The sequence below is a fragment of the Cetorhinus maximus genome, chromosome 20 (genome assembly GCF_964194155.1).
Source record: "Cetorhinus maximus chromosome 20, sCetMax3.hap1.1, whole genome shotgun sequence".
NCBI classification, from domain to species: Eukaryota; Metazoa; Chordata; class Chondrichthyes; order Lamniformes; family Cetorhinidae; genus Cetorhinus; species Cetorhinus maximus.
Genome location: NC_135898.1, coordinates 1,517,711 through 1,539,390, shown reverse-complemented (window position 1 = coordinate 1,539,390; position 21,680 = coordinate 1,517,711). Strand labels below are relative to the sequence as shown.

General features: G+C 49.8%; 2 protein-coding genes across 2 annotated transcripts; one reads left to right on the top strand and one right to left on the bottom strand.

Moving 5' to 3' along the window:
* The first annotated feature begins 416 nt into the window (after positions 1 to 416).
* On the top strand, positions 417 to 12,366 carry LOC144694776 (caspase-3-like). The gene is made up of 4 exons (XM_078565358.1): positions 417 to 668; positions 851 to 1,023; positions 4,316 to 4,463; positions 11,328 to 12,366. Exons 1-4 carry the CDS (start codon positions 446 to 448, stop codon positions 11,579 to 11,581), a joined length of 798 nt encoding a protein of 265 aa, XP_078421484.1. The 5' UTR covers positions 417 to 445; the 3' UTR covers positions 11,582 to 12,366.
* A 1,752-nt stretch (positions 12,367 to 14,118) lies between these two features.
* LOC144694734 (uncharacterized) lies at positions 14,119 to 20,904 on the bottom strand. Its single transcript, XM_078565309.1, has 4 exons — positions 20,707 to 20,904; positions 19,933 to 20,535; positions 15,376 to 15,485; positions 14,119 to 14,245 (listed from the first exon to the last, which is right to left on the bottom strand). Exons 1-4 carry the CDS (start codon positions 20,881 to 20,883, stop codon positions 14,119 to 14,121), a joined length of 1,017 nt encoding a protein of 338 aa, XP_078421435.1. The 5' UTR covers positions 20,884 to 20,904.
* Between the last annotated feature and the right edge of the window lie 776 nt (positions 20,905 to 21,680).

Sequence of the window (21,680 nt, the reverse complement as noted above, 5' to 3'; positions counted from 1 at the left end):
AAAAACACACTCTCTCTCTCTCCACTGATGCTGACTGATTTGTTAAAGGTGTTCAGCTTTCTCTGTTTTTAATACACCCGGTATCTGTTGCATGTATTACACTCTCTCCTGTGTTACTGTTTTAACTGTCCAGTCTTCTTGGGTTCTTGACCCTTGTTTAAAGTGCAATGTTTTGCTGAAACTTCTGCTGACTGTTTTATTTTAATGTCCATCACTGAAATGTCTTTGGGTCCTACTGGAGCAGAAGTAATGGCTGCTCCTTATGTCTGCCAAACTCCAGAAAAATAACATTCAGCCAAACCTTATCCTGGTGACTGTAGTTTCCCTTGAATGTAGATTGAATAGGGTGGAGCCACGAGCAAGCTGGGAGCTGTGTCTGGGAACTGCCTCTAATTGACTCTATTAGTCACTGTGAGTTGCAGATTATCAGAGCTGTTTCCAGTTAATGGCTGAAATGACAGATTCCCTGGCTGGTCTATACAGCAACCTCAAACCCAGAGTGCTGATCTTGACAGTGGAAAAATTCTACCCTCCCTCAAACTTCAGCGACAGGATCGGAGCTTCAAGGGACACCAAGAAACTTCACAAGGTGCTGTCCAATCTGGGCTTTGAGGTGGAATTTAAGATTGATTACACAGCAAAGGAGATCCTACAGGAGTACAGCAAAGGTAAATGACCGGGATGAGAGTGAGATTAGACTGAGTGGGAGATCAAAAGGGTGTGGGGACTGAGTTAGACTGGGTGGGATATTAGGCGTTTGAGGGGTAAGCGGGAGAGTGGGATGGGTTGGTATGGGGTGTGTACAATATTTGGATCCTGGTTCAGTGTTAGGTTTCGTCCCCACTCACAGAAAGCTGCCGGATTCACGGCTCCTGCTTCATCTCAATAATCTCCAGCCATGGTGGGGAAGGAGTCATTTATGGATCGGACGGTCACCCTGTGAAGCTTAGAGATATCTATTCCATGTTCACACCACAGAGCTGTCCGTCACTAGCTGGGAAACTAAAGGTGTTCTTCATTCAGGTATGTGTGTTTATACTGAGCAAAAAGAGATGGAATTTCTGTGCTTGTTCTGCCCTGTCTTCCTGTATGTGCACTTGTTCTGCCTTGTACCCTTGTATCTACGCCCATTTTGCCCTGTATCCCTGATTCTGCCTGTTCTGTCATTTGCATGATCCAAAATAGTAAACTACTCTGCAGCCACATCATATAAAAAAGAAGTTGGATTGGGAATAGACTCATCAAGGGGCAGACAGGAGAAAAATTCCAGGCAGCAATAGCGAACTTGTAGAAATATTCATGACTTTGCTTCAGTATTTGCCAGTGAGGTGGAACAGGTAGACATGACATCAGAAGGTGAGGTGAGGAATGATCAATTGCATTTAAAATAGAAAGAGAAGAAACATTAAAAAGACTAATCAAACGAAAGACGAGAAAATCTCTCAGCTGGATGGATTGCATCCGTCCAATTTAAAAGAAATCTAGGGAAGAGATAGCAGGACTGTTAGACATATGTCATAGTTTGTTCATAGGCTGTGTGGCACCAGAGGATAACTAACATTCAACCTGTTTTTAAGAAAGGAAATGGAACCTAACTTTGGAATGATAGATCAGGCAGCTTAACATCAGTGACAGGAAAATTAATGGAATCCCTACTGAATAAGAGAAATGAAAACCTGAGAAACTAAAAATATAACAACCAATAGCCTGCATAGCTACCAAAGGGAATGTCTTCCTTGATGAACTCATTGACTTCTTGAGAGACATTATTGTTCACAATTTACCTTATTGATTTTGGAATCAAAAGTACAGGTTCTAAACAAATTGATTGTTGTTAGGGGGCAGGATGCCATGATAGTCACTGCTGAGGACGGCTGCAACACATGACAAGTTATTCATGAACTTGCAGCCTGAGTATATAACTGGTAAATGAGTTTCAACACAGGTAAATGTGAGGCATTACATTTTGGTAAGAAAAGTAAGAGGGTTGCGTTTTGCTTAGAAAATGGGAATCTAAATGGGTCGTGAAGGGATCTGGCAGAACAAATGGTCAAATCACAACAATTTGTGATGCAGAAAAACTCGGGTTAATTTCTAGAGGGATGGAATTGAAAAATAGGGAAATGATGTCAAAGGTCGTGAACATTGATGACATGACAATGGGAGTACTGTGTCCAGTCCTGTTCACCATACCACTGAAAGGATGTAGAGGTACCGGAGAGTGTGCGAAAAAGCATATTACCAGAAGTGTGTAGGTTTACATATAAGGAAAGGATTTACGGGAGATTTACAAAATGATATGAAAACTTTTGATAGATTGGAGACAGAGAGAATGTTTCCACTTTTGGGGAAGAGTAAAAGTAGAAACCATCAATATAAAATAGTCACCAAGAAATCCAACAGAAAATTCAGGAGAAATTTCTCTCACACGGAGCGGTGAGAATGTGGAACTTGATACCACGGAATGGTGAACAGTTCAGACCAATTTAAGAGAGAGCTGGATAAACAGGCAAGACAGAAATATAAAAGGTTATAGTGATGGGGTGAAGGAAGCTGGGTGCAGTCTCATGTGGAGCACAAATACTGACATGGGCCAAATGGCCTGTTTTTATGCTGTAAATTTTATGTAATTTTGTGTACCCATGTATATACATGCCCGATCTATGCTGTACCCCTATGTCTGTGTCTGATCTGCCACAGTACCCCAATATCATGCTCTCGTCTGGACCTGGAAAAATTTATGAATTTTGCTTCCAATTTCCACCCCTCCATCATTTTCACATGGTCCATCTCTGACACTTCCTTTCCCTTCCTTGACCTCTCTGTCTCAATTTCTGGTGATAGACTGTCCACCAATATCCATTACAAGCCTACCGACTCCCACAGCTACCTCGACTACAGCTCCTCACAGCCCGCTTCCTGTAAGGACTCCATCCCATTCTCTCAGTTCCTTCGCCTCCGTCGCATCTGTTCTGATGATGTCACTTTCAAAAACAGTTCCTCTGACATGTCTTCCTTCTTCCTTAACTGAGGTTTTCCACCCACGGTGGTTGACAGGGCCCTCAACCGAGTCCGGCCCATCTCCCGGTCATCCACCCTCACACCTTCTTCTCCCTCCCAGAAACATGATAGGGTCCCCCTTGTCCTCACTTATCACCCCACCAGCCTCCGCATTCAAAGGATCATCCTCCGCCATTTCCGCCAACTCCAGCATGATACCACCACCAAACACATCTTCCCTTCAACCCCCGGCGGCATTCCGTAGGGATCGTTCCCTCCGGGACACCCTGGTCCACTCTTCCATCACCCCCTATACCTCAACCCCCTCCCACAGCACCTTCCCATGCAACTGCAGAAGGTGCAACACTTGCCTCTTTACTTCCCCCCTCCTCACCATCCAAGGACCCAAAAGGGTGAAGCAGCATTTCACTTGCACATTCCTCAATTTAGTCTACTGCATTTGTTGCTCCCAATGCGGTTTCCTCTACATTGGAGAGACCAAACGCAGACTGGGTGACCGCTTTGCAGAACACCTTCGGTCTGTCCGCAAGCATGACACAGACCTCCCTGTCGCTTGCCATTTCAACACTCCACCCTGCTCTCATGCCCACATGTCCGTCCTTGGCCTGCTGCATTGTTCCAGTGAAGCTCAATGCAAACTGGAGGAACACCACCTCATCTTCCGACTAGGCACTTTACAGCCTTCCAGACTAAATATTGAGTTCAACAATTTTAGATCATGAACTCTCTCCCCCATCCCCACCCCCTTTCTGATCCCCCTTTTTTTCCCCAATAATTTATATAGATTTTTCTTTTCCGACCTATTTCCATTATTTTTAAATGTATTTCCATCCATTGTTTTATCTCTACCTTTTAGTCTATTTCGATTCCTTCACCCCACCCCACCCCCACTAGGGCTATCTGTCCCTTGCTCGTCCTGCTTTCTACCCTTAATTAGCACATTCCTTAGCTAATATCACCACCGTCAACACCTCTTTGTCCTTTTGTCTATGACATCTTTTGGTTATCTCCACCTATCACTGGCCCTCTATCCAGCTCTACCTGTCCCACCCCCCCTTAAACCAGCTTATATTTCACCTCTTTTCTATTTTCCCTTAGTTCTGTTGAAGGGTCATACGGACTCGAAACGTTAACTGTGTTCCTCTCCACAGATGCTATCAGACCTGCTGAGTTTTTCCAGGTATTTTTATTCTTGTTTTGGATTTTTATTTTTGTTTTGGATTTCCAGCATCTGCAGCTTTTTTGAATTTACCCCTATATCTGCCCCAGTCACAGCTGATATTGCTTTACTCAGGCCTGCAGAGGATCAGAGCTGGATGATGGTGTGTATCTGGAAACTGATGGTGTGACTGAAACAGACAGCGGCTGCTCTGCCCAGAATTCCTTCTCACATTATGAGGCAGTGCCTGAAGACACTGCTGTCCATTTCTCCACTAGTCCTGGTAGGTATTGCAGAACATGTTACACTCTTGGACATAGAGTATTCAGGCAACTCAGCACAGAGACTGTGCGAGGGAAGGGACAGAGCAAGATAAACAGAGGACGAGGGAGAGAAAGATGAGAGAGAAAATGATTGGGAGAATGGGAAAGGGGAGGGAACATGGATGTAAAGCGAGGCAGAAGGAGAGGAGAGAAGACAGAGTCACACATGTATTCTCACACACCCGGTCTACATCCCTCTCAATCTCACTCTCCCTCACCCTCCCTCAAACATTTTCACTCTCTCTCATGCTCACACCTTGCTGGGGTTTCTGTGGTTAGTTCAAGGATCAGTGCGAGGGCCTCAGCTATTTACAATCTATATTAATAACTTAGATGAGGAGACCGAGAGTAAGTTTGCTGATGAGGTGGAAAGGTAAGCTGGGGAGGATAGAGTCTGCAAAGAGATGTAGACAGGTTAAGTGAATGGGCAGCAAGATAGCAGATGGAGTATAATGTGGACAATAATAGGTTATCAGAGCTAAGTGGGATGCAGATTTCAGGTTATCAGATCAGCCATGATCTGAGGAAATGGCATAGCAGGTTCGAGGGGCTGAATGGCCGACTCCTGCTCTTTATAGAGTCATCGGATTTTACAGCACAGAAAGAGGCCCTTTGGCCCATCGTGTCCGTGCTGGTCACCAAGCCCCTATCTACTCTAATCCCATTTTCCAGCACTTGGTCTGTAACCTTGTATTGCATTTCAAGTGTTCATCTAAATACTTCTTAGGGAAGACGGTGGTGCAGTGGTATTATCACTAGGGGTAATGCTCTGGGGACAGGTAATCTGGAAACCTAGGGATAATGCTCTGGGGACTGGTAATCTGGAAATCTAGGGATAATGCTCTGGGAACTGGCGTTCGAATCCCACCATGGCAGATGGTGGAATTCGAATCCAATGAAAATCTGGAACCAAAGGCTAATGACCACCGCGAAACCACTGCCGATTGTCATAAAAACCCATCTGGTTCACTAATGTCCTTTAGAGAAGGAAATCTGTCCTTACCTGGTCTGGCCTACATGTGACTCTAGACCACCAGCAATGTGGTTGACTATTAAATGCTCTCTAAGCAAGGGCAATTAAGGATGGGCAACAAATGCTGGCTTAGCCAGCAACGCCCACTTTCCATGAACAAATAAAAGGAAATGTTGTGAGGGTTCCCGCCTCTACCAGCCTTTCAGGGAGTGAGTCCCATCCTCTGGGTGAAAAAACATTTCTTCAAATCCCCTCTAATCCTCCTGCCCCTTACCTTAAATCTATGCCCTCTAGTTATTGAAAGTTTTTTCCTATTTACTCTAGCTATGCCCCTCATAATTTTGTACACCTCAATTAGGTCCCCCCTCAGCCTTCTCTGCTCTAAGGAAAACAACCCCCGCTTATCTTATCTCCCATCATAGCTGAAACGCTCCAGCCCGGGCAACATCCTGGTGAATCTCCTCTGCACCCTCTCCAGTGCAATCACATCCTTCCTATAGTGTGGTGACCAGAACTGCACACAGTACTCCAGCTGTGGCCTAACCAGCATTTTACACAGCTCCATCATAACCTCCCTGCTCTTGTCTACAATGCCCCGACTAATGAAGGCAAGCACCCCATATGCCTTCTTAACCACCTTATCTACCTGTGCTGCTGCCTTCAGGGATCTATGGACATGCACATCAAGGTCCCTTTGCTACTCTGTACTTCTCAGGGTCCTACCATTTCATTGTGTATTCTCTTGCCTTGTTAGTCCTCCCAAAATGCATCACCTCACTTCTTAGGATTAAATTCCATTTGCCACTGCTCTGCCCATCTAACCAGCCAGTTTCTATCATCCTGTAGTCGAAGGTTTTCCTCCTCACTATTTACAACACCACCCATTTTCATGTCATCTGTGAACTTACTGATTATACCTCCTACATTCATGTTTAGATCATTAATGTACACTACAAACAGCAAGGGATCCAGCACCAAACCCTGCAATACCGCACTGCACACAGGTTTCCAGCCACAAGAACAGCCTTCGACCATCACCCTCTGCCTCCTGCCACGAAGCTAATTTTGGATCCAATTTGCCAAATTGCCCTGGATCCCATGGGCTCTTACCTTCTTAACCATTCTCCCATGTGGGACCTTATCAAAAGCCTTACTGAAGTCCACGTAGACTACGTCAACTGCACTACCCTCATCTACACAACTAGTCACCTCGAAAAATTCAAATTTGTTAGACATGATCTCCCCCTGACAAAGCCATGCTGACTATCCCTGATTAATCCCTGCCTCTCCAAGTGGAGATTAATCCTGTCCCTCAGAATTTTTTCCAAAAGTTTCCCTATCATTGATGTTAGGCTCACTGGCCTGTAATTACCTGGTTTATCCCTACTATCCTTCATGAATAAAGGTACCACATTCGCTGTCCTCCAGTCCTCTGGCACCTCTCCTGTGGCCAGAGAGGATTTGAAAATTAGTGTCAGAGTCCCTGCAATCTCCTCCCTTGCCTCACATAACAGCCTGGGATACATCTCATCTGGGCCTGGGGATTTATGCACTTTTAAGCCTGCTAAAACCGTTAATATCTCCTCCATCTCAATGCTAATTTGTTCAAGTGTATCACAGTCCCCCTCCCTGATTTCTATACCTACATCGTCCTTCTCCATAGTGAAGTAATCATTTAAAAACTCACCTATGCCTTCTGGCTCCACACACAGATTGCCACTTTGGTGCCTAATGGGCCCTACTCTTTCCCTGGTTATCCTCTTGCCCCCTAATATACTTAGAAAACACCTTTGGATTTTCCTTCATTTTAACCGTCAGTGTTTTTTCAAGCCTCCTCTTTGCTCTCCTAATTTCTTTTTTAAGTAACCCCCTGCACTTTCTATACTCCTCTAGGGCTTCTGCTGTTTTCAGCCCTCGGTATCTACCTTAAGCTTCCCTTTTTTTCCCTTATCCAAACCTGTACGTTCCTTGACATCCAGGGTTCTCTGGACTTGTTGGTCCCACCCTTCACCTTTACGGGAACAATGTTGGCCCTGCACTCTCACTATTTCCTTTTAAGCTCTACCCATTTGACCTCATTTGAGGAACTGCTAACCTTGTTTGTGTGTTTTTAAGTGTGAAGTTATTCGTTACATTAGAAAAACAGAATATTTTTTAAAAGGGGTGAAATGCATAAATGTTGATGTCCAAAGAGACTTGGGTGTGCTTGTACAAGAAACTCAAAGTTAACATGCAGGTGCAGCAGGAAATTAGGAAGGCAAATGGCATGTTGGCTTTTATTGCAAGGGGGCTTGGAATACAAGATTAAAAAAGTCTTGCTACAGTTGTACAAGGTTTTGGTGAGACCACATCTGGAGTACTGCGTACAGTTTTGGTCTCCACCTTTAAGGAAGGATATGCTTGTATTGGAGACGGTGCAGCAAACGTTCACTAGATTGGTCCCTGGGATGAGGGGGTTGTCCTATGATGAGAGACTGAGTAAATTGGGTCTATATTCTCTGGAGGGTTTTGGATGCTCCATCATTGAATACATTTAAGGCTGGGATAGACAGATTTTTGGTCTCTCAGGGAATAAAGGGATATGGGGAAAGGTGGAATTGAGGCCCAAGATCAGCCATGATCTTACTGAACGAGGGAACCAGCTCAACAGGCCAGATGACCGACTCCTGCTCCTGTTTTCTTGAGTTCTTATTGAACCGCTCTGTGACTTCATGGTGATCACTGAGATGATGGCCAGGAATTTTGGTTTTTTGGGTTGGATGGAGGAAGGGGAGGGCCATCGAATGGAGGTCCTGATCCTGCCTCGTGTGTGTGTGGGGAACGCTCACCCGACTGGGGTTTGGCTTGAATTGGCCAATTAGTGGTAAGTGGGCGTGTTTGTTGTCCAACTAAAGATGGTGGGTGGGCCAATAGGAAGCTATCTTAGCATGGAAGGAGTTGCGGCCTGAGTCTGCCATTGCAGGAAAGGGAGAAAGACAGGATGCCTCTTAGCTGGAGATGCCCTCTCAGCAACTTTTAAAGCATTTCAATTTTAAAAATGGCCACAGAATCAGGGCCACAGTCACGGAAGGTGAATCTTTCCACAGGGTAGCCTGTCTCACAGCCATGGCCAAGTAAGCAGAGAGGGTCTCAGAGCCTGCCTGAGTGCTGTCCCCCCAGCCCCTCAGCCTAGAAGCAGGAAGCTGCCACCAGGCAGCTAGGCTGTTCCTGACACGGAGAGCCAGCAGGCTGACTGGAAAATTCCAAGCTCTGATAATTAGTCTTTCTTACAGTGCAGAAGAGGCCCTTCGGCCCATCGAGTCTGCACCAACACGTGAGAAACACCTGACCTACCTACCTAATCCCATTTACCAGCACTTGGCCCATAGCCTTGAATGTTATGATGTGCCAAGTGCTCCATCCAGGTACTTTTTAAAGGATGTGAGGCAACCCGCCTACACCACCCTTCCAGGCAGCGCATTCCAGGCCGTCACCACCCTCTGGGTAAAACAGTTTTTCCTCACATCCCCCCTAAATCTCCTGCCCCTCATCTTGAACTTATGTCCCCTCATGACTGACCCTTCAACTAAGGGGAACAGCTGCTCCCTATCCACCCAGTCCATGCCCCTCATAATCTTGTACATCTCGATCAGGTCGCCCCTCAGTCTTCTCTGCTCCAATGAAAACAACCCAAGTCTATCCATTTTCTCTTCATAACTTAAATGTTTCATCCCAGGCAACATCCTGGTGAATCTCCTCTGCACCCCCTCCAGTGCAATCACATCCTTCATATAATGTGGCGACCAGAACTGCACACAGTACTCCAGCTGTGGCCTCACCAAGGTTCTATACATCTCCAAAATGACCTCCCTACTTTTGTAATCTATGCCTCGATTGATAAAGGCAAGTGTCCCATAAGCCTTTTTCACCACCCCACTAACATGCCCCTCCGCCTTCAGAGATCTATGGACACACACGCCAAGGTCCCTTTGTTCCTCAGAACTTCCTAGTGTCATGCCGTTCATTGAATACTTCCTTGTCAAATTACTCCTTCCAAAGTGTATCACTTCACACTTTTCAGGGTTAAATTCCATCTGCCACTTATCTGCCCATTTGACCATCCCGTCTATATCTTCCTGTAGCCCAAGACACTCAACCTCACTATTAACCACCCAGCCAATCTTTGTGTCATCCGCAAACTTACTAATCCTACCCCCTACATAGTCATCTATGTCGTTTATATAAATGACAAATAATAGGGGACCGAGCACAGATCCCTGTGGTACGCCACTGGACACTGGCTTCCAGTCACTAAAGCAGCCTTCTGTCATCACCCTCTGCCTCCTACAAGTAATTTTGAATCCACCTTATCAAATTACCCTGTATCCCATGTGCATTTGCCTTCTTTATAAGTCTCCCATGTGGGACCTTGTCAAAGGCTTTGCTGAAATCCATATAAACTACATCAACTGCACTACCCTCATCTACACACCTGGTCACCTCCTCAAAAAATTCAATCAAATTTGTTAGGCATGTCCTCCCTCTGACAAAGCCATGCTGACTATCCCTGATCAAACCTTGCCTCTCCAAGAGGAGATAGATTCTCTCCTTCAGAACTTTCTCCAATAGTTTCCCTACCACTGACGTGAGACTCACTGGCCTGTAGTTCCCTGGCTTATCTCTACAACCCTTCTTATATAGTGAAACCACATTAGCTGTTCTCCAGTCCTCTGGCACCTCCCCCGTGGCCAGAGAGGAATTAAAAATTTGGGTCAGAGCCCCTGCGATCTCCCCCCTTGCCTCCCTCAGCAGTCTGGGACACAAATCATCTGAACCTGGAGATTTGTCCACTTTTAAGCCTGCCAACACCTCCAATACCTTGTCACTCCCTATATCAATTTGCTCAAGAACCTCGCAGTCTCTCTCCCCGAGTTCGATACCTTCATCTTCATTCTCTTGGGTGAAGACGGATGTAAAGTATTCGTTCAACACTCTAGCGATGTCCTCTGGCTCCACCCATAGATTGCCCTCTTGGTCCCTTATGGGCCCTACTCTTTCCCTGGTTATCCTCTTCTCATTGATGTACTTATAGAATATCTTGGGATTTTCCCCATTTTTACCAGCCAGAGCTTTCTCATATCCCCTCTTTGCTCTCCAAATTGCCTTCTTAAGCTCCACCCTGCACTGTCTGTACTCCACTAATGCCTCTGCTGATTTGCTTCCCTTGTACCTGCTAAAAGCCTCTTTTCCTTCTCATCGTAACCTGAATATCTCTGGTCATCCATGGTTCTCTGGGCTTGTTACTCCTTCCTATCACCCTAGAGGGAACATGTTGAGTCTGTACCCTCCCCATTTCCTTTTTGAACACCCCCCACTGCTCCTCTATAGATTTCCCCATAAGTAACTGTTCCCAGTCTACCTTGGCCAGATCCTGCCTTATTTTACTAAAATCCACTCTCCCCCAATCCAAAACATTTTTTTGCAACTTGTTGATTTCTTTGTCCATAACAAGCTTAAATTGTACCATGTTGTGGTCGCTATCACTAAAACGCTCGCCCACCACCACCTCAGCCACCTGTTCGGCTTCATTCCCCAGAATTAGGTCCAGCAATGAACCATCCCTTGTTGGACCCTCTACATATTGACCTAAAAAGTTCTCCTGTACACATTTCAAGAAATCCACTCCATCCAAGCCTTTAACACTATGTCTATCCTAATTAATGTTGGGAAAGTTGAAATCTATTGAGATTGTTTTTAGCTGACATGACTACGTTGTTCTCCTTCCCTAGAGTGGCCCATAGACCAGGACTGTGCACATTGGCCAATATCATTGTTTACAGATCACACTGAGATTATATTTCTGTGTTTACAGATCATGGTGCCTTCTTAAGCCCCGGTGGGTCAGTGTTCCTCCAGAGTTTGTGTCAGATGCTGCTCGGGGATCAGAGACACTGGGAGCTACTGCGCATCATGACTCGAGTTAACTGGCTGGTCGCCTGGAACTTTGAGTCCAGAGGACAGGAGATTGGGGGCAAGAAGCAGATACCTTGCTTCATCAGCAAGTTGCAACGAGAGGTCTTTCCATTCTCTGCCAGATCAACCCCAACTCTCCCCACACACCGATAATTCCCAAGCACGTCTCTACCTACTGAGCCTTGATTGCTCCAATGTTTCAATCAACAACTTATATTTATATAGCACCTTGACGGTAGTCAAACATTCCGAAGCACTTCACAGGAATGTGAAATCATCTTATCAAACCAAATCTGAAACCAAGCCACATATATGGAGATATTAGAGCAGAGAATGAAAAACCTTGGTTAAAAAGCTAGCTATGGGTTAGTACCCCTTTGACAGTGTGGCACTCCCTCAGAACTACACTGGTAGTGTTGTCTGGATTTTCTGCTCAAGTCTCTGGAATGCAGCTTAAAGCTACAACCTTCCGGCTCTGATGAAAGTGTGTTAGCAGTGGCCAATAGCCGGAAGAAGGGTGTCTGGGTGAAGCCCTCACTGGGCTCCAGTGAGCTGAGCTCGTGAGATAACTGTCACTGCAGAGCATCAAGTGTTTGGTTTCTAAGATGTGTAGTCTCACCTGCACTGTCAGGGTTTATACAAAGATATTGCAACTTGCTGCTGTTTAGCACAGTCCAGACATTGGGAAAAGGTAACTGGAATCCGGTTTTTTTGTTTACGGGCTTACTGCTCAAGTGGGGAATGAGGTTTTTCTGTAACTCAGTGTCTGAGGGATCCAGCTCAGAGGCTGAATATATTCAGGCGCCTTTCTAATTGATGGATAAGTGCCCTGATTCTCTGGTCAGTCTGTATGTACGCTTTCGTCCTGTCCTCAAAGCAGTAGTTCTGCTTCTACGTAATGTTTCGTTGCAAATAAAACTTGTTTTTTGGCCTGTCAAGAGGTGATTGAGTGAGTGACATTTTCCATTACCTGGTGACTTAAGGGGATTGAGGATCAGCTGCCAGTGTCTGAGTGGGCAGGGCCTTACAGGGCCCAGCAGTGAAAGATCCAAATCTCCACTAGGACAGGACCCCGCTTATTAAATTCCATTCAATTCTTTCCATCACACATCTCACACACCGTTCAGAAAAGGAATTGCAAAAGCAAAACCACAGTTGCTGGAAATTGGAAATAACAAGAGAAAATGCTGGAAATACTCAGCAGGTCATGCAGCATCCATGAAGATCCACAGATATTACCTGATGTGTTGAGTATTTCCGGCACTTTGTTTTCATTTCAGATTTCCAGCATCTGCAGTATTTTGCTTTCGTATCTGTGGTTAATTCACGTTCTCTTCCAAGGATGGTTACCTTGAAGGACTTCTGCTGTTCTCTCTGTCGGGATTTCCACTTTCCTTTTTTACCTTGTTCACCTTCATTGTTTTCTATTTCCTTTTAGTGTTTGATCAGGTATCTATCAGAACTCACATTCACAGGCACTTCTCCGGACATAGAAGGGTCCTGATGAAAGGTCATTGAGCTGAAACATTAACTCTGTTTCTCTCACCACAAATGCTGCCTGACCAGCTGAGTACTTCCAGCATTTTACATAAAGAGTTGCTTTGGATTTGTGTGAACTGTGTTTCACGGATCATCTCAGGATAGATAACAATTCCTCTCCCAAACCTTCCCAAATCTGAGTGTCTCAGTAAAGGTTTATAATGGTCTAATGTGGGAAGCAGGAACAGGAGCATTAAGGATGCACTGGACAAACAGGCAAGAGATTAACAGCATTGAGTTTAATTCTCTTTCGAATGATTACATGGTGGTGTGGCTGGACTCCAGGGGAGACTCACCCCACAGTGGACACAGACTCTGCACTAAGCAGCCCTCTGCTCCAACAGTTTACTGACATTTTCAACCCAAATTACACACAGAAAGAGACCGAGTATTACCCGAATATACGGGGCTGTGTCTGGAGTTGGTCACTGAAAGCAACGCTAGTCTGCATGCTTCCTTTACTGCTCACAAAGAGACATACTGTAAAGCCCAAGTTACTAACTGTTCAGCAGCTCATTCAGCAAGGCCTTGGTGGGCCTAAAACAGGACACCCCAAATCTTCCCAGGCAGACATCACCTATCCTGCAAATACTGGTGCCCTGAATGTGGGGTAAGTTGGGGAGCAGGAGATTCCCTCGAAGTTGATAAGAACTGAAGAGATGACACAGAAACTCCACTCCCCTTTAGACCGACTTGGCCAAGAAACAACAGCAACTATCGCCAGTGTTGCCGAGATGTCTGACCAGACTCTGTCTCGCTGGAAATGCAATCTACAGGGGAGAGAGACACCGCACTCACCCCCACCTCCCCCTCTCGCTCCAAATAACACTCCCTTTTTGGACCACCATTGTTCCTCCCGACCCACACTCAACCCTCGACAGAATCCCATGTCCTCACCACACCTCCACTCATCAATCCTCATCCCTGCTTTACCCCTGGACTCATCCCCACCAGCACATTGTGGCTGAGCTCTGGATTATCAGACAGTTACAAATCAATTCAGTATTGCCCCCTCCAACACCCACCCACCCCCCCGCCCACTGCCCACCACCACACAGAAACATAATTTCGAGCCTTTGAACAGATCGGGAAATGACATTCACACCAAGCTAATTGGCGCCTGGAGAAATGATTCAGTCCTTGATTTCAGATCAAGCTCTCTGCTGATCTAGCACTGGGTTGATGTAAAGGGTCTCACAGTTTAGACGGGAAGTTGGGGGGGGATGCTGTGCCTCAGCAGTGGTGGGGGCTCCATCGGTGCTCAGAGGATCTTCACATCTAGAGAGACAACGCAGAAGATCAAATTAAATTTAAGCCTTCAGTGAGGGGCAGGGAAGGCCAAGAGGAAGAAGGGGTGGAGAAGGGGAGAGGGAGAAGGGGAGAGGGAGAAGGGGTGGAGAAGGGGAGAGGGAGAAGGGGAGAGGGAGAAGGGGTGGAGAAGGGGAGAGGGAGAAGGGGAGAGGGAGAAGGGGAGAGGGAGAAGGGGTGGAGAAGGGGAGAGGGAGAAGGGGTGGAGAAGGGGAGAGGGAGAAGGGGTGGAGAAGGGGAGAGGGAGAAGGGGAGAGGGAGAAGGGGAGAGGGAGAAGGGGTGGAGAAGGGGAGAGGGAGAAGGGGAGAGGGAGAAGGGGAGAGGGAGAAGGGGTGGAGAAGGGGAGAGGGAGAAGGGGAGAGGGAGAAGGGGAGAGGGAGAAGGGGAGAGGGAGAAGGGGAGAGGGAGAAGGGGAGAGGGAGAAGGGGAGAGGGAGAAGGGGAGAGGGAGAAGGGGAGAGGGAGAAGGGGAGAGGGAGAAGGGGAGAGGGAGAAGGGGTGGAGAAGGGGAGAGGGAGAAGGGGAGAGGGAGAAGGGGAGAGGGAGAAGGGGAGAGGGAGAAGGGGTGGAGAAGGGGAGAGGGAGAAGGGGAGAGGGAGAAGGGGAGAGGGAGAAGGGGTGGAGAAGGGGAGAGGGAGAAGGGGAGAGGGAGAAGGGGAGAGGGAGAAGGGGTGGAGAAGGGAGGGGAGAAGGGGAGAGGGAGAAGGGGTGGAGAAGGGGAGAGGGAGAAGGGGTGGAGAAGGGGAGAGGGAGAAGGGGTGGAGAGGGAGAAGGGGAGAGGGAGAAGGGGAGAGGGAGAAGGGGAGAGGGAGAAGGGGAGAGGGAGAAGGGGAGAGGGAGAAGGGGAGAGGGAGAAGGGGAGAGGGAAAAGGGGAGAGGAGAAGGGGAGAGGGAGAGGGGTGAATAAGGGGAGAGGGAGAAGGGGAGAGGGAGAAGGGGTGGAGAGGGAGAAGGGGAGAGGGAGAAGGGGAGAGGAGAAGGGGAGAGGGAGAAGGGGAGAGGGAAAAGGGGAGAGGAGAAGGGGAGAGGGAGAAGGGGTGAATAAGGGAGAGGGAGAAGGGGTGGAGAGGGAGAAGGGGAGAGGGGGATTAGGTGAGTGGGTGGGAGAATGGAGGAGGAGACGTACCTTCTGATCCAATCGCTGATAATCTGTTGATTTTGGGCGTCGATTGGCCTTTGACCTCCTCCCTTCAATAACAACAGCAATAATCTGCAACAGAGAAACCGCATTAAATACAGGGGGTAAACCCGCCCTCATCACAGGGGGTAAACCCACCCCACCCCCATCCCCACAGGGGGTAAACCCACCCCACCCCCACAGGGGGTAAACCCACCCTCATCACAGGGGGTAAACCCACCCCACCCCCACCCCCACAGGGGGTAAACCCGCCCTCATCACAGGGGGTAAACCCACCCCACCCCCACCCCCACAGGGGGTAAACCCACCCCACCCCCACAGGGGGTAAACCCACCCTCATCACAGGGGGTAAACCCACCCCACCCCCACCCCCACAGGGGGTAAACCCGCCCTCATCACAGGGGGTAAACCCACCCCACCCCCACCCCCACAGGGGGTAAACCCACCCCACCCCCACAGGGGGTAAACCCACCCTCATCACAGGGGGTAAACCCACCCCACCCCCACAGGGGGTAAACCCGCCCTCATCACAGGGGGTAAACCCACCCCCACCCCCACAGGGGGTAAACCCACCCTCATCACAGGGGGTAAACCCACCCCACCCCCACCCCCACAGGGGGTAAACCCACCCCACCCCCACAGGGGGTAAACCCACCCTCATCACAGGGGGTAAACCCACCCCACCCCCACCCCCACAGGGGGTAAACCCGCCCTCATCACAGGGGGTAAACCCACCCCCACCCCCACAGGGGGTAAACCCGCCCTCATCACAGGGGTAAACCCACCCCACCCCCACCCCCACAGGGGGTAAACCCACCCCACCCCCACAGGGGGTAAACCCACCCCACCCCCACCCCCACAGGGGGTAAACCCACCCCACCCCCACCCCCACAGGGGGTAAACCCACCCCACCCCCACAGGGGGTAAACCCACCCTCATCACAGGGGGTAAACCCACCCCACCCCCACCCCCACAGGGGGTAAACCCACCCCACCCCCACCCCCACAGGGGGTAAACCCACCCCACCCCCACAGGGGGTAAACCCACCCTCATCACAGGGGGTAAACCCACCCCACCCCCACCCCCACAGGGGGTAAACCCGCCCTCATCACAGGGGGTAAACCCACCCCCACCCCCACAGGGGGTAAACCCGCCCTCATCACAGGGGGTAAACCCACCCCACCCCCACCCCCACAGGGGGTAAACCCACCCCACCCCCACAGGGGGTAAACCCACCCCACCCCCACCCCCACAGGGGGTAAACCCACCCCACCCCCACCCCCACAGGGGGTAAACCCACCCACCCCCACCCCCACAGGGGGTAAACACCTGGGATAAACTCTCTTTTCTCCCATCCCTCAAAAGACACCTGTTCTACTGTGAGGTTCAGGTGGCGGGGGGTGGTGGTGGAGGGTGATGTGGGGGTGGTGGTGGAGGGAGGCGGGGGGTGGTGGAGGGAGGCGGGGGGTTGGTGGAGGGAGGCGGGGGGGGTGGTGGAGGGAGGCGGGGGGGGTGGTGGAGGGAGGCGGGGGGGGTGGTGGAGGGAGGCGGGGGTGGTGGTGGAGGGAGGCGGGGGGGGGTGGTGGAGGGAGGGTGGTGGTGGTGGAGGGAGGCGGGGGGGGTGGTGGAGGGAGGGTGGTGGTGGTGGTCGAGGGAGGCGGGGGGGGTGGTGGAGGGAGGGTGGTGGTGGTGGTGGAGGGAGGGTGGTGGTGGTGGTGGAGGGAGGGTGGTGGTGGTGGTGGAGGGAGGGTGGTGGTGGTGGTCGAGGGAGGCGGGGGGGGTGGTGGAGGGAGGGTGGTGGTGGTGGTGGAGGGAGGGTGGTGGTGGTGGTGGAGGGAGGCGGGGGGGGTGGTGGTGGAGGGAGGGTGGTGGTGGTGTGGAGGGAGGGTGGTGGTGGTGGAGGGAGGCGGGGGGGGTTGGTGGTGGAGGGAGGGTGGTGGTGGTGGTGGAGGGAGGTGGTGGTGGTGGAGGGAGGCGGGGGGGTTGGTGGTGGAGGGAGGTGGTGGTGGTGGTGGAGGGAGGTGGGGGGTTGGTGGTGGAGGGAGGTGGTGGTGGTGGGTGGAGGAGGGTGGTGGTGGTGGTGGAGGGAGGTGGTGGTGGTGGTGGAGGGAGGGGGAGTGGAAATACAATATCTTGCTCTAATATGAAGCATTGCTGAATCCTGCAAGCCAGTGAACATAAGAAATCGGAGCAGCAGTCGGTCCCTGAGCCTCTCGCGGCTGCTCCGCAGATGGCTGATTTAATTGTGCCCTTAAATCCACTTCGCTGCTTGTCCCAATCATTCTTGACATCCTTGTCAATCAAAAATATATTCACATGACCCAGCCTTCACTGCTCTCCAGCTAAGAGAATTTCAACGACTAACAACCCTCTGAGAGATGAAATTCATCTTCATCTCTGTCTTAAATGGGAGACCCCCGATTTTTAAATGATGTCCCTGAGTTCTAGGTTCCCCCATGAGGTGAAACGCTCTCTCAGCATCTACCCTGTCAAGCACCCTCACAATCTTTTGTTTCAATCAGATCACCTCTCATTCTTCTAAACTCCAATGAGTATAGGTCCAACCTGCTCAACCTTTCCTCATAAGACAAACCCATGAGACCATAAGATGTAGGAGCAGAAGTAGGCCATTCAGCCCATCAAGTCTGCTCTGCCATTCAATGAGATCATGGCTGATCTGATAATTCTCAACTTCACTTTCCTGCCTTTTCCCCATAACCCTTGATTCCCTTACTGATTAAAAATCTGTCTGTCTATCTCAGCCTTGAATATACTTAATGACCCAGCCACTACAATAAAGAATTCCACAGGTTCACTACTCTCTGAGAGAAGAAATTCCTCCTCATCTCTGTCTTAAACAGGCGACCCTTTACTCTGAGATTATGTCCTCTGGTCCTAGACTCTCCAAGGGGAAACATCCTCTCAGCATCTACCCTGTCAAGCCCCCTAAGAATCTTATATGTTTCAATAAGGTCGCTTCTCATTCTTCTAAACTCCAATGAGTACAGGCCCAACCTACTCAACCTCTCCTCATAAGAAAATCCCTCCATACCCGGGATCAGCTTCATGAACCTTCTCTGAACTGCCTCCAATGCCAGTATATCTTTCCCTAGATAAGGGATCAAAACTGTTCACAGTGTTCTAGGTGTGGTCTAACTAGTGCCTTGTATAGTTTTAGCAAGACTTCCCTATTTTTATACTCCATTCCCTTTGAAATAAAGGTCAACATTCCATTTACCTTCCCTGTTAGCTTTTTGGGATTCATGCACGAGGACCCCCAAATCTTTCTCCATGTAAATAATGTTCAGCTTTTCTATTCTTTCTGCCAAAGTGCATAACCTCACATTTTCCCACATTGTATTCCATCTGCCAAGTTTTTGCCCACTCACTTAACCTGTCTGTATCCCTCTGTAGACTTTTTGTGTCATCCTCACCACTTGCCTTCCCACCTATTTTTGTGTCATCTGTAAACTTGGCGATAGTACATTCACTTCCCTCATCCAAGTCATTAATATATATTGTAAATAATTGTGGCCCCAGCACTGATCCCTGTGGCACTCCACTAGTTACAGGTTGCCATCCTGAAAATGCCCCCCTTATCCCAACTCTCTGTCTTTTATTAGTTACCCAATCCTCTATCTATGCTAATATACTACCCCCAACACCATGGGCTTTTATCTTATTAAGTAGCCTTATGTGCGTTACCTTATGAAACACCTTATGGAAATCCAAATATATTACATCTACCGGTTCCCCTTTATCTATCCTGCTTGTTACCTCCTCAAAGAATTCTACTAAATTTGTCAGGCATGATTTCCCCTTCATGAAGCCATGCTGACTCTGCTTGGTTATATTATGCATTTTTAAATGCTCTGCTATTACATCCTTTATAATAGACTCCAACATTTTCCCAATGACAGATGTTAAGCTAACTGTCTAGTTATCTGTTTTTTGTCTCCCTTTTTGAATAAGGGTGTTACATTGGCAGTTTTCCAATCTTTTGGGACTTTTCCAGAATCTAAGGATCCTTGGAAGATTACTACCAGTGCATCCAGTATTTGTGTAGCTACTTCCTTTAATATCCTAGGATGCAACCCATCAGGTCCAGGGGACTTATCGGCCTTTAGCCCCATTAGTTTCCCTAGTACTTTTTCTCTATTGATAGTTATTGTATTTATTTCCTCACCCCCTTTTGCCTCGATTATTTAGTATTTTTGATTACAACCAATGCATCCACTATCTTTGCAGCCACTTCTTTGAAGATCTGAGGATGTAGGCCATCAGGTCTCATTCATATAGCCATGACCTTTTCTCCAGTGAAAGTGATTGTTCTAAGTTCCTCCCTCCCTTTGCCTCTTGACTTTCAACTATTCTTTGGATGCTTTTGTGTCTTCTACTGTTAAGAAGGATACGAAATGCTTGTTAAAAGTCTCTGCAATTTCCCAGTGAGCAATCTCACGGCTCAGCCCCCCAACCACCCACCCCCCCCAACCACCCACCCCCCCCAACCACCCCTTACCTTGCGCTTGTTGTGATAGGCGATGTACAGGACAGCAACAATGACTGCTGTGGTCACCAGATAAGCAAAGAAATGGCTGCTCTCTGGCTCATCGCTAGGCACCGAATCAGCACCTATGTTCGTTCCAGCTCCATTCTTCACCAATCCTCCGTCAGCAGGTGCACTGTCGTTAGCCTCCACGACATTCCCGTCCCCGTCCGTTTCTGGTGTCTCCTCATCCTCCTCTTCATTAGCACCACCCTCCTTGCCATCCCCCTCATTGTCCTTGGCCTTATTGCTCTGCCCATCGACTGGCTTCATGTCCTCAGGTACTGCTTGGTTGTCACTGTTCACCTCCTCTACCCCATTCAGTGCCCCATTGCCTTGATTTGCACCAGTTTTTGAACTTTGATCACCATTCTCAACATTGTGGATTTCGCTGCCAGTGGCACTGGTCTTGTCCTCATTGCTAGTCCTGGTCCTGCCCTCAATCTTGCCCACGCTACCACCTGGGATATTGCCATCAGTTCTTCCCTCAGTGTTGCTCTTGCCCTTGCCCATAACCTCAATCTTGTTTGTGCCAGCAGCTCCAGCATTGTCCCCAGTCTTGCCCTGGCCGCCAACCTCGGTCTTGCCCGCGTCCCCACCCCTGGTCTTGTCCGCGTCCACACCCCCGGTCTTGCCCGCGTGCCCACCCCCGGTCTTGCCCGTGTCCCCACCCCCGGTCTTGCTCGCGTCCCCACCCCCGGTCTTGCCCTGGCCGCCAACCTCGGTCTTGCCCGCGTCCCCGCCAACCTCGGTCTTGCCCTGGCCGCCAACCTCGGTCTTGACCTGGCCGCCAACCTCGGTCTTGCCCTGGCCGCCAACCTCGGTCTTGACCTGGCCGCCAACCTCGGTCTTGCCCTGGCCGCCAAACTCGGTCTTGCCCGCGTCCCCACCCCCGGTCTTGACCTGGCTGCCAACCTCGGTCATGCTCTGGCCTCCAACCTCGGTCTTGCCTGCGTCCCCACCCCGGTCTTGACCTGGCTGCCAACCTCGGTCTTGCCCTGGCCTCTAACCTCGGTCATGCTCTGGCCTCCAACCTCGGTCATGCTCTGGCCTCCAACCTCGGTCATGCTCTGGCCTCCAACCTCGGTCATGCCCGCGTCCCCACCCCCAGCATTGCCCCCGGTGCCACCCCCAGCATTGCCCCCGGTGCCACCCCCAGCATTGCCCCCGGTGCCACCCCCAGCATTGCCCCCGGTGCCACCCCCAGCATTGCCCCCGGTGCCACCCCCAGCATTGCCCCCGGTGCCACCCCCAGCATTGCCCCCGGTGCCACCCCCAGCATTGCCCCCGGTGCCACCCCCAGCATTGCCCTCCAGGCTGAGTTGCTTGGTTGCAGGCATGTCCATCCCTGTTGCCCCAGGGGGGCTGCGATCGGTGTCCGGAGCCGGTGGGTCAGGGTCCGGCTTTGCCGCATTTGGATCTGAGGAGAAAGAAACAAGAAATGAGGCTCCCGGCGGGCGGAGGGAGGGACAGAGGGAGGGAGGGATTGGCGGAAATGGGGGGTTTAGGACATCCCCGGGCTCCAGGACACGGGACAAAATCCCCTGAAGCCGCGGCGGGGGGCGGGGGTCAGTCAGTGACCAGTGTCCGGGCGGGGGCCGCACTCACCCAACCACAACAACAACACCACCACCAGCAGCCGCCGCCTCATCCTGTCCGCAATAAGGAGCCGGAGCCGGAGACACCGAACACCCGGAACCCGGGGCCCGGCCCGGAGTCAG

Excerpts from the sequence above, each read along its gene's own strand:
- LOC144694776 (XM_078565358.1), top strand. The coding sequence starts at position 446 with ATGGCTGAAATGACAGATTCCCTGGCTGGTCTATACAGCAACCTCAAA. Across the intron at positions 669-850 it reads CCTACAGGAGTACAGCAAAG|AAAGCTGCCGGATTCACGGC; the intron begins GTAAATGACCGG and ends CCCCACTCACAG. Across the intron at positions 1,024-4,315 it reads TAAAGGTGTTCTTCATTCAG|GCCTGCAGAGGATCAGAGCT; the intron begins GTATGTGTGTTT and ends TGCTTTACTCAG.
- LOC144694734 (XM_078565309.1), bottom strand. The coding sequence starts at position 20,883 with ATGACCGAGGTTGGCAGCCAGGTCAAGACCGGGGGTGGGGACGCGGGC. Across the intron at positions 15,486-19,932 it reads CCTATCACAACAAGCGCAAG|ATTATTGCTGTTGTTATTGA; the intron begins GTAAGGGGTGGT and ends TCTCTGTTGCAG. Across the intron at positions 14,246-15,375 it reads CTCCTCCTCCATTCTCCCAC|ATGTGAAGATCCTCTGAGCA; the intron begins CCACTCACCTAA and ends TTGTCTCTCTAG.